The following is a 12,347-nucleotide window of genomic DNA, read 5'->3' on the forward strand; positions in this document are numbered from 1 at the left end:
AAGATGGACGAGAAAAAGATGATAGCAAGGGAGGAAAGATGAATAAAGAGGAAGTAAAAACAAATTAAGAGAAAGAGGAGAGTAGAAATGGGGTTGTTAGCCGAGCTCGAGCCGTCAAAACTAGCTCAAAATTAGTATTGAGCTGAGTGTGAGCTGAAGTCGGTTCACTTAGGTTCGGCTTAATAGGCTCAGTATAAAAGGGGTGAGAAAAACACTAATCCCCAAATCCCATTTCCACATCCTCGTTTTTTTCTTTGCCATAGTGTGCCCTCCTCCTTCTTCACCAAGCCATCGCCTCTTCCTTCTCCTTCAACAACGATAAGTTGCCATTGTATGGTGTCGCCTCTTCTTCCTTTGGCAACGATAAGCCACCGTGATGCCAGCAAATCTCTGGCAGATCAAGGTGGATCAGCACTTCTACCACGCAACTCTCCAACATGTCCCCCAGCATTGTCCTGCAGGCCTCAATCTTCTTTTTCTTCTTCTTTGACTTGGCTTGAGTTTGATCTGGCTCGGTTCAGCTTGATCCAGCTTAGTTTGAATGAGGCTTAATGATATACTCATTTTAGGCTCGAGCCGAGCTTGAGCCAGCTCACTCAAGCTTTGCTCGTTTATACCCTAAGTAGAAAGAGAGGGAGGAAGAAAGAAAAAAATCTTTTAGGAGAGAGATAGAATCCCTATTTTTGTTGGCCACTCGGCGACGAGTAATAATGTTTTAACGAGGGCAGAAAAGGAAATCAAAATTATAGAGGAGCTCTCTGCTAAATATTCATAATATTAAAAATAAAATGGTGCCATTTAGCTTTCCAATCATGATCTTACAAATTGCAATATGCACTTTCACCAAAGCCTTCTATATTCTTGTAATCTGGAATTATGTACCTCACTGCATATTAAACTAGATCAAATTAATACATCCTATGCCAGGGACATATAATATGATTGGATCACTCGGTGCATCGCATGGCGATTCATTTCTTAGTGATTCATGATTCACTGTGATCAAACCGCTGGGCGATCCAAGATAGCAACCATAATTTGTAATTTTTTTTAAAAAAAATCTTGAAATTGTCACTATTTTCTAACTTACCATAATTGAGATCACTAGAATTATATTAATAATTGTAATTTATAATGTACGATTGGTGGAGAAATCATGATAGTAGAAATAAAAATAAAAATTAAAAAAAGGGATGAGTAAATAAAATGTTAATCGGGTTAATTATGGAGGGAGGAAATAAAATAAAATACAATGTTAGTATAGTTGTTACCCGGTTGACTCACCCGAGTCGATCCCGAGTCACGACTCTCCACCCTCCGTCCCGATCCAGGGTGTTCGATGAGTCCACCAAAACCTCCCCAGATCTGAGAGAAAAAGGAAGCTCCTCTCCGAACTCTTCCACTCGCTCCTCTCTCTCACCATCTCCTTCTCCTTCTCCTTCTCCTTCATCCACCTTGGATCCAATTCCGGTTCGATCCGATCTGATCCGACGGCGGCAATGGAGCCGGACGTGAGCATGGAGACGGGCTCCATGATCCGCGTCGCGGTAGTCCCAGTAGGCGGACCCATCCCTCACCCCCGCCTCCGTGAGTATGTCGCCGTTATTGGTCGCCACACCCGGGTCGACCTCTCCGCCGTTAGCTCTTTCTACTCCGAGCACCAGAAGAGCCCCTTCGCCCACCAGCCCTGGGACACCGGCTGCCTCCGGTTCAAGTACATGCTCGGCGGTTCCCCTCCCTCCCCGTGGGAGGACTTCCAATCTAATCGCAAGATCCTCGCCGTCATCGGCCTCTGCCATTGCCCTGTCTCCCCCGACCTCGATCTAGTCTCCGAGCAATTTGCCGCAGCTTCCAAGGGTTATACGTCCGCCCTTGCCCGCCGTTGCTTCGCCTTCTGCCCTACTGATGCTCAGGTTCGTGTGATTGATCTGAATATATTCTTTTTTGCTGAGGGATCTAGGCCGGAGTCTGTAGTTTTATATGATGCCTCTTGCCATGTTGTGTTGTTTGCTTGATACATGCTGCCTTAGTGGCACTTATCTGACTGATCGAATAGTAAATTTGTTTAGGAATGATCGGTTGATGATATCAGTTGAAGGATGACTGAAAAATATGATGTGCACTATTTTATCACAAGCATATTAGGATCAATAGAAAAAGAGGTGATACCTACTGAAGAATTACTTGGAACGTAGAATTCTATCTGTGCTGTGTATATTTGATGAATGGGTTTAAAACCTCGATTGATTGATTCTCACATGACTCTTGTCCCTTAACTGAATTCTCAATTTGCTTCAATTTTGTGCCTCGTGGTTATGTAGATCTCTTTAGCTCATACTACAAAAGTTGATTGAATCACTTAAAAGATGGAATTTTTAAATCAATATAGTCAGTTTGATGTTTTTCATGATCTTAGCTATTATTGCTGTTCTTCTATCTTGTTTTTAATATTTCTAATTCTTTTTTACCTTCATATTTTTAGAACTTACTATTTTTATGTTTTCATGGCTATTGGGACAGTTGGAGGATAAGAAAAGAGAAGATATAATTCTGTTCCCTCCTTCGGATCGACAGACACTGGAATTTCATATGCTGACAATGGTGCAAGATCTTGCTGCTTCATTGTTGATGGAGTTTGAAAAATGGGTTCTTCATGCAGAGTCTGTGGGGACGATTTTAAAGACACCTTTGGACTCTCAATCTACTCTTGGTTCAGAGGAGGTTTATTTTTAGGTGTTCTAAGAATTAATGCAGTTGTTTTCTGGTGATAACAATGTGCTAGGGCTCATTGAGTTATTGAAATATTCTCTATTTTGCTAGGTGATTAAAGCTAAAAAAAGAAGGCTTGGTCGTGCACAGAAGACAATAGGCGATTACTGTTTGTTAGCCGGATCACCTGTTGATGCTAATGCACATTATTCGACTGCAATAGAGCTTGCCAGGTTGACTGGAGATGTGTTCTGGCATGCGGGGGCCCTGGAGGGTAGCGTTTGTGCCTTACTGGTAAACAGTTTCTTTTGTATAGCATATGCAATCATTGATTGCTTTCATGGTTGTGCACTGACAATTCAATTCTTAGTCAAAGAAAGTTTATTTAAACTATCGATACTTCTAGATTACTATCTTAGCATTTTGAAGCATCAACAGTTTCATGGTTGTGTACTGGCATTTTAGTGCCTAATCAAAGAAATATTAGATGTATTAATTCAAAATACCTTTAAAATACTACCTTAACATATGCAATCGTCAGCTGTTTCATCTCTGTCCACTGGCACATGTATTTTTTGTCAGAGAAATTTTAACCCTACCAGTACAATTATATTTATAATGGTATATTTCTTCTTTTGTTTTTAACTCCACCAATTTGCCTGAGATTCTCTTTTCTGTCAGGAGTGTATGATGCCTATAGTGCTTATTGTGCATTACAGTAAAACTTTGAGGTAGTATTTTAAAATGATTGATTTTTATCCATGCAGGTCGATCGTATGGACCAAAAGGATCCAGTTTTAGAGGAGGAAGTGAAATATCGTTATTACTCTGTAATCCAGTTATATAGAAGAGCTTTTTTACAAGATAATGCTCAGAGGTGCTGCTATTCATCAATATCAAAATATGTTCAGTACTCATCATAAAGTCTATCTGGCATACTTGGGACTAGATTGTCAACACTTCCATGATAATTGTTTGCTGAAAATTGTCACAAATCATGGAAATGTACTGATAGTGCTTCCTTCCTTTTGTCTTGGGTCGGCAAGCTTTAAGATGATATCCTTTAAAGCAACTTATCCTCCCAACATTGCTTAAGTGTCCTTTGCAATGCTTTTAACTCTGGAATCTTGCTTTTATCTCAATGTATCTAATTTGGTTTCTCCTCAAAGTTGTTATATTAATTTCATTGATATAGGATCATCAGCTTCATTATCATTAAGACCAATTTTAAGATTGTCTTGCAACAGTCACTATGAAACTTTAATATTTTTATAGGATGTAGAGGCATTGTGTTGAACTCTTGTTAACAAAAGGTGCATGGTCGTCATGGGCTGGTTCAAAAACCATCTGATCAGCACTTCCAATTTTAGTATCATGCTTTAGGTCTCTTGTTCTAGTAATATTGAAAGACTTTTCTCTGTGCCAGTATATGAATTTGACAATATCACAAATTACTCATCAGCTTAAATTATAGAGGCATTGATGTTCACTATTGTGAGGCCTTTCATTTGAGATCTATTTTATTCCTCTTGAGCAAGTTGTTACTGAGCCATAATTGTATGTTATGAATAGTTATTAGTACTAAAAATGATAAAGAATGAATGTTCTATTATCAGTGACTTCATTTATATGCTTACAGAGTCATTTTCTTGATGTAGAAGCTTGCTGCTCACATGAGTTGGAACTTCATAGATGTGCTTTTAAATTTTAATGCCATCTTTTCTGCATGTAAAGGCCGACTCCTCTATTCAAGCAAACTGATTAATTTTTTTAATTTTTTTTAGAGTCTCAACAGTGAGTTTTGAGCTTGAAGCTGCACTGAAGCTGGCTAGATACCTTTGTCGGTAAGTCTGCATATTAATGTTTTCAATTTGCATAAACCTTTTTGGTTTGTATTGTGAAGTTCGCAATGTAAATTCTCTATGATATTCATTCTTCAAGTGCTTGTAAAATTTTATTCTTTTCTACTTATGTTTGTTAGACGTGAGCTTGCTAAGGAGGTTGTAGAATTGTTGATGGGAGCTGCAGATGGTGCTAAATCACTTATTGATGCTAGTGACCGCCTGATATTATACGTTGAAATTGCAAGACTATTTGGAGCTCTTGGCTATCAACGTAAAGCAGCCTTTTTTTCACGTCAAGTTGCTCAGCTGTACCTGCAGCAGGATAATGCTTGTGCAGCTGTCAGTGCTATGCAGGTCTTGACCATGACCACAAATGCTTATCATGTCCAAAGTAGAAGGACCAGCACGAAACAGCATGCCTCTCAGCAGGTATGCCATTGTTGATCATGATGTTTAATATCCATTTACTTGAACTAGTTATTTTTATAATGTCTTCCAATTGATGAATGTTTGTTTAAGGTTATTATCATCAGTAAATAAGCGAAAATCTAAATATCTACTACCTCTTAGTTAAGCTCTGTCAATCTCCTGTAATTTTTAATTTTGAAGAAATAATGAAGTCAGTTCCTGGCCTCCTGCTGTTTGCAGAAATTCTTTGGCTCTAACTTTTGGTCAAGCATGACTTTATGTCTTACTTGCGATTTCTCACTACCTTTAATTAAGTAATTGGTAAAATGGGATTCCATAAAATCGATTGAAAGTAAGAAATTGTGTCTTCCTCTTGTTATTACTCTTTCACATTGCAACAGTAAGTACAATCAGGCTTTCATGAATGCATGTCCAGGACATAGTAAAAGCTTTCTTGTTCTATGTGATTAAATTTGTTCTATATGTATATCCAGCATCACCGAATGATCTTTACCATAGTATTGGACAGGTATTGAAGATTTGGTGTTTTATTTTTATACTAGCCTATATTTCAAGAACTACAATTGTCTTGTGCAGATATCTTCAGACTTATGCCTCTCCTCACTATGAGCATGTATGACATGCTTTGAATTATGTCTGTTTTTTTACATGACAATATCCAGGCATAAACCTTTAGTGGTTATGTATATCCTATTTATGCATGAAGTGCTGATTGTTTAATCAGAATAGCAAGGTTGGATCGGTATGTATCTGTTGGGTAGTTTCTAGTACAGAGAAAGAATATTGTATATTTGTAGGGACAGGCAGCACCCTTCTCGGAACAACACGATTTCTTTACAAGGTTAACAAATTAATGTACAATTAGCAAAGTTTATTATAGAGGCTTCCTTGTCCATTTCCCGTGATGTTGCCCCAGGATTTTATTAAATTTAGCTGAATTGCTCTCTTTCTTTAATAAAGGAACTTGGTACAACCCATGGTGATGGTGGAAAAGCGTACCCTCAATCTGTTGTTGCATTATTTGAGTCACAATGGAGCAGCCTACAAATGGTTGTTTTGAGAGAGATACTGATGTCTTCTGTTCGTGCTGGAGATCCTCTTTCAGCATGGAGTGCTGCAGCGCGTCTTCTTAGATCATTTTACCCTCTCATTACACCAGCAGGTCAGAGTGGGCTAGCAAGCTCACTTGGAAATTCTGCAGATAGGCTTCCATCAGGCACACGCTCTGCTGATCCTGCTCTTCCTTTCATCAGGTGATCTGTTCTTCCTTTTGTTAACAAATTATGATTTTTGTTTCCATAATAATTTGGTAATTTCTTGTACTATTTTTTATGCATATAAATGCCTCGAGTGATATTTTCGTGTTTTTCTGTTAATTTTATCTCCACATATGCCACTGTTTATGATATCTTTCTTCTGTTGATTATACCTGGCCAATTATGGAAAATCATGAAAAGCAAAATTTTCTGAAACTTTAATTTCAAAGTGTACACATTACAAGTAGTCCTTTTGGTGCTAAGTTCTAAACCATTGAATCTTCCCACTTCTGTTGTTTGGGTAATCTAAGAGATGATCCCATCTTTCTTTTTCTTTTTTGGGCTTCAGTTCTAGTCTAAAAAAAATTCAGGATGCTTTGTTTGAGTCTTTGAGCATAACTTTAAAGAGAACAATAGAAGTTACACAGGCTTCTGAAGATATTCAAAAGTTATGTGGTGCGTCAGGGAGGAGCTTGGATCAATACTGTTTGATAGCTAGATTACCAATGGGCTATCTCCAGATAGAGTACCCCCATATACTGATTTTGCCAATCATTTTGATGCATTAGGTGATTATTTTAGAACAACTGAGTCAAACAGCTCCGCACTTATAAGCTGGTCAATTAACTATTTTTTCGTATGATGATAAGATTTTTTTTAATCTTGATAAAGAGCATCTTGAGATATCTTACAATTGGAACTCCTGTGGTAATTGTGCATGCTCATTTACATTTTAATATTTTCCTTATGTCTAAAGCTTTCCAGTAAACTTATACAACCAAGCAAAGAGAGAGAAAATGTTTTCCATAGTCATTCTAGTTTGTTACTGGAAATGCTTTGCAAAGGATTCTTTATTTTCTGACACACACTCATGATTCTTTATTTTCTTAAGCGAACACAGTCATTCTCTCCTCTCATCTGAAATTTGGGGTACATTCCACTATTTCAGTTCATAATCTTTTTCTTAAAATAAATTGGATGATAGATAAATGCATTATAATATATTTTAAAATCTGGATGCCAAATGGTCGTCATTAACAGTGTCTGATGGTCATTATTCTCACTTTCTGCATTTTAGGGCTTCCTTCTCTTTGGCAAGGAATGCTTCTTTGAGCGAGAGGCGTCATAAGATATATTGGTATTTCTCATGTAATGTGTATAATGAGTGCTTAACTCTTTTTTTTTTTTCTGTTTCAGGATCATAAGTGGTGATTTAGAAATGTTGTAAAGTACTTATTAGAGACAATCATGCTCAGAGAATTTTGTATTTAATTAGAATGTAATTTCTTGATTTTATGAATATGTTCATATGGGTTAATTGCTAGATTTCTTATACCTCTCAGGTTACATTCCTTTCCACTCCATCCTGCACAAACAGACATTATTAAGCGCAATCCACTGAAGAAGGAATGGTGGACTGGTTCAGCTCCTTCTGGACCTTTTATTTATACACCTTTCAGCAAGGGAAGTACAACCGATAGTAGTAAACAGGAACTAACTTGGATTGTTGGGGAGCCAGTTCAAGTTTTGGTGGAATTGGCAAACCCATGTAGCTTTGACCTTTTTGTCGAAAGCATTTATCTCTCTGTTCATTCTGGAAATTTTGATGCTTTCCCCGTAAGTGTGAGCCTTCCACCTAATACTGCCAAGGTGATTCTGTTGTCTGGAGTTCCAACAAAAGTTGGACCAGTTTCCATTCCTGGATGCGTTGTCCACTGTTTTGGCGTCATTTCAGAACACCTATTCAGAGATGTTGATAATTTGCTCCTTGGAGCTTCACAGGGTCTTGTTCTTTCTGATCCTTTCAGATGCTGTGGTTCTAGCAGGATAAAAGCTATTTCTTTTCCAAATATCTGTGTAGTTCCTCCTCTACCTTTGCTAGTCTCTCATGTGGTTGGTGGAGATGGTTCTATTGTTTTGTATGAAGGTGAAATTCGGGATATTTGGATAAGTCTGAAAAATGCTGGAACAGTGCCAGTTGAACAAGCAAACATCACACTATCAGGGAAGAATCAAGATTCTGTTATTTCAATTGCACATGATGCACTGATGACAGCCCTTCCTCTAAAACCAGGTGGTGAAGTGACATTTGGAGTGACTTTGAAGGCATGGCAACTTAGTTTAGTGGATTTTGAATTTGATGCAAGCAAGACTCCCAACAGTGCACGAAGGATCTCCAAAGAAGGAAACAGCCCGCTTTTACTTATCCATTATGCTGGTAAGTATCTAGCTCTTCATAAATTCCCACAGTTCATTTATGCTTATTCTTTCAGTCTCTTTTTGCTAATACTTGGTCAGTTTTGTGCAAGCTAGTGGTTGCATTTAGTACTAAAAAATAAAAGTATATGTATCCAATATCCATATGATGACATAAAAATCTAATATTTAGGGTTGACAAAGAAGTTTGGAAACTTCTATTTTCTTATTATGTTTTGAGATGTTTAATCTACTATTGAAGTCAGAAAATTGTTGACTTTCAAGGCAAAGTCTAGTCCTCATAATTGTGTAAAGCAATGTTTTAAATCCAGACCGTCCTAGTTGAACTGGTTGAACCATTAATGTTGGCTGTAGTTCATCCTGTTATCTGATATCTGCATTCTTGGACTTTTTAGTGAGTCTATTTGATCATTGGGATAAGGACAACGGCATTTCATGTAAGCTAACCAATTCCTGTTTGTTATCCCAGGCCCATTAACGCATCCTGGTGAATCTGAAAACATTGAGAATTCTGTGCCTCCAGGGAGGCGCTTGGTTGTTCCACTGAATGTTTGTGTTCAACAGGGTTTACGTTTTGTAAAGGCTCGCTTGCTCGCAATGGAAATTCCTGCCCGTGTTAGTGAGACCCTTTCAACACCTTTCAATGCTGAAAAGAGTTTTACTCAAGAGGTTGAGTCTCTGGGTAAGGATGACAACCTGATGAAGATTGACCCATATAAAGGAAGCTGGGGACTACGACTTCTGGAACTTGAATTGTCTAATCCCACTGATGTGGTGTTTGAGGTTGATGTTTCTGTCCAGGTGGATAATCCAAAGAATGAGCACATGTCTGTTCTCAACTGTAATACTTATGATGTAGGGTATCACAAGACCAGAATTGATCGTGATTACTCTGCAAGGGTTCTAATACCTCTTGAGCACTTCAAGCTACCTGTTTTGGATGGTTCTTTCCTATTGAAGGATACTCATACAGATGGTGTTCTTGGAAGTAAAATTCCTACCACAGCAGAAAGGAATGCAAAGGCTGAGTTGAATGCTTCTATCAACAACTTAATTTCAAAAATTAAAGTAAGATGGCAGTCTGGACGAAACAGCTGTGGCGAGTTGAATATCAAAGATGCTACTCAAGCGGCATTACAAGCATCAGTAATGGACATATTATTGCCTGACCCTCTAACCTTTGGCTTCAGGCTCACAAAGATTGCAGCAGAATCTAACACAAACAGTGCTCATTCTGATCAATCTACTAAGGAGACCAATTTAAGAAGTAAAGATCCTATTTCAGCTCATGAAATGACTCATATGGAAGTTGTGATTCGAAACAACACAAAAGAAATGATTGAAATGAGCCTCAATATTACATGCCGAGATGTAGCAGGAGAGAATTGCTTTGAGGGAAACAATGCAACTGTCCTATGGGCTGGTATGATGCAACTTATTTTGATTACTGATTCAACTAATTTTTCTTGTGTATGTCAGTAGTATTTCTTTCCGTATTTTATCTCAAGAAATTTCATGAAACAGGTGACTAGTATTATGCAATGATCTAGATCAGATTTTACAAACTGATTCATTGATAGACCCAGATGCTAAAGGTTAAATGAGACCCACTGGCATCCTAAGCTAGTTCACCTTTTCTTTTAACTAAGCATGGAGCCAGTTACAGGGAGTAATTATTCTCTTCAACTTATATATTATCAGCTTACTGATGAAAGTCCAACTCTTTTCACAATATACTTTTAAGACAGCTATAAAAGACTGACTTAGGATAAAATGGGGACAAAAATAAGGAGATTGTTAAGGATATCCCATGTAGATTTATATTAGGATGTTAAAAGGAAAAATAAATAAAAAATAAAAAAGCTTCTATAGGTTGTGTGATAGTGTGATCACTACATAATCCTCAAGCTGAAAGGAAAATTTTATAGGTCGGCTTCGGCAATGATTTATGAATGTTGGACAACCTAGGAAAGTCAAAAACATATAAAAGATGATTGTCACCTAGACTACAGTGTTTGGCTAATCAGGGGATTTACTAGAAAAGATTGAATAGGAAATGGTTATATAAGAGAAAAGTTGGTGTAGGACTAGATAAGTTCTGTGAGAGCCGCTTGATATGGTTTCAGCATGTCAACTGAAGAAGACCATGTAGTGCATCAATATGATGGGATTCAAGTTATAAGTTCCTTGACCAGAACTGACGTGATAGGAAATTAAGAAAGCAAATAATAACACTTGCTTTTACTGTTTTACATAGTCTTGAAAAATGCTTGGTTGTGCAGTGCTTTTCTCCATTGTTACTCTGGATTTAGAAACTGATCTGTTTGGCTTATCTTGGCTGATGCTACTTTGCATGTTTGAGTAGTGTTATTCAAGCTTACCAGTAAAATACCGATGATCTGCTCTTTTTCTTGACTTTCAAAGTATTGAAGTTGCTTCATTGGCAACTTTCTTTCCATTAGCGTTATTGTCAGCAGTGCCTTTAGTTTATCATACAATTTCCTCTCTCAGGTGTTCTGAGTGACATCCATCTGGAGGCTCCACCGCAGCAAGAGATAACACATACCTTCTCATTTTACTTTCTAGTGCCAGGAGACTATAGTCTCCTAGCCACCGCTGTTATAACCGATGCAACTGATGTCCTCCGTGCTCGAGCGAGAGCAGATTCCCCTGATGAGCCAATCTTTTGCCGTGGTTCTCCTTTCCATGTCCATGTTATTGGTACATCTTAGACGATGAAATTTCAGTATGTTGCGTTCGAGAAAGTGTTCAGCACCATATGATTAGCACATGTAGTTGTCAAAGTGTCATGAGCATTCAAGTATTTATGCAATCAATTCTTTTTCTCCGGCTCAGGATAGATTTTACTTGAAATTGATCATCTATACTGATGTAGTCGCCCGAATATATATTGTATCATTGATGCCACTTTTTTTCCCGGACTGCAGTCGGATGTAAATGTTATTTACTTTTAGAGCTTGTTGCTTGTATATGGTTTGTTGGATTGCATCACTATAAGAAAATTCGCATCAATCAAGTTTGTCATCATCTAAATTTGGAATCATGATGGTCTCCTTCGTGTTGCGTGGGAGCCTTGTCCAAGGAGATTTGGGCAATCCGTATGGGGTTGCGTCTAGCGGAGAGCAATTGGAGATTAGGGGTGGAAACAGACTCTCTCGAGGTAGTCAAGATCCTTCAGGGAAACAGGAAGTGCCCATGGAAGATCATAGGCATAGTAGATAAGTGTAAAAGACTCAAGGAAAGTTAAAAGAAATTAGGATAGATTATGTAGGGAGCTGGACAGCTAACCGAGGCAGAGAGGCTGTCTCTCAGAGGTAGTCAAGATCCTTCAGGGAAACAGGAAGTGCCCATGGAAGATCATAGGCATAGTAGATAAGTGTAAAAGACTCAAGGAAAGTTAAAAGAAATTAGGATAGATTATGTAGGTAGTCAAGATCCTTGTCCAAGGAGATTTGGGCAATCCGTATGGGGTTGCGTCTAGCGGAGAGCAATTGGAGATTAGGGGTGGAAACAGACTCTCTCGAGGTAGTCAAGATCCTTCAGGGAAACAGGAAGTGCCCATGGAAGATCATAGGCATAGTAGATAAGTGTAAAAGACTCAAGGAAAGTTAAAAGAAATTAGGATAGATTATGTAGGGAGCTGGACAGCTAACCGAGGCAGAGAGGCTGTCTCTCAGATTGTTCTTGGGACTTCGGATTTCATTCCCCCAGATCTATGTAATATCTTTAATTTGGATGCTCTGCCACGTCAGGTGGTAGAAACAGCTTATTGAATACAACAGCTCCTTTTCTCGAACAAAAAAAGAAAGAAAATTGGAATCATGATTAGTCATACAAGACACTGGGATATAAGTAGCCTTAATAATTATTT

At 38.2% G+C, this 12,347-nt stretch overlaps 1 protein-coding gene across 1 annotated transcript; it reads left to right on the plus strand.

Annotated features, from left to right (window-relative positions):
- The first annotated feature begins 1,312 nt into the window (after positions 1-1,312).
- On the plus strand, positions 1,313-11,393 carry LOC140777552 (trafficking protein particle complex II-specific subunit 120 homolog). Its single transcript, XM_073121737.1, has 10 exons — positions 1,313-1,913; positions 2,521-2,721; positions 2,821-3,003; positions 3,477-3,586; positions 4,494-4,553; positions 4,691-4,982; positions 5,943-6,235; positions 7,582-8,456; positions 8,925-9,878; positions 10,967-11,393. The coding sequence occupies exons 1-10, from the start codon at positions 1,500-1,502 to the stop codon at positions 11,185-11,187; spliced, it is 3,603 nt and encodes a 1,200-aa protein (XP_072977838.1). The 5' UTR covers positions 1,313-1,499; the 3' UTR covers positions 11,188-11,393.
- Positions 11,394-12,347: the final 954 nt, after the last annotated feature.

The sequence above is a fragment of the Typha angustifolia genome, chromosome 15, assembly GCF_048772165.1.
Source record: "Typha angustifolia cultivar Huaian chromosome 15, ASM4877216v1, whole genome shotgun sequence".
NCBI classification, from domain to species: domain Eukaryota; kingdom Viridiplantae; phylum Streptophyta; class Magnoliopsida; order Poales; family Typhaceae; genus Typha; species Typha angustifolia.

Coding starts and splice junctions, on each gene's coding strand:
- LOC140777552 (XM_073121737.1), top strand. CDS start 1,500: ATGGAGCCGGACGTGAGCATGGAGACGGGCTCCATGATCCGCGTCGCG. Junction 4,983..5,942: donor AACAGCATGCCTCTCAGCAG/GTATGCCATTGT, acceptor TCTTTAATAAAG/GAACTTGGTACAACCCATGG. Junction 9,879..10,966: donor TGCAACTGTCCTATGGGCTG/GTATGATGCAAC, acceptor TTCCTCTCTCAG/GTGTTCTGAGTGACATCCAT.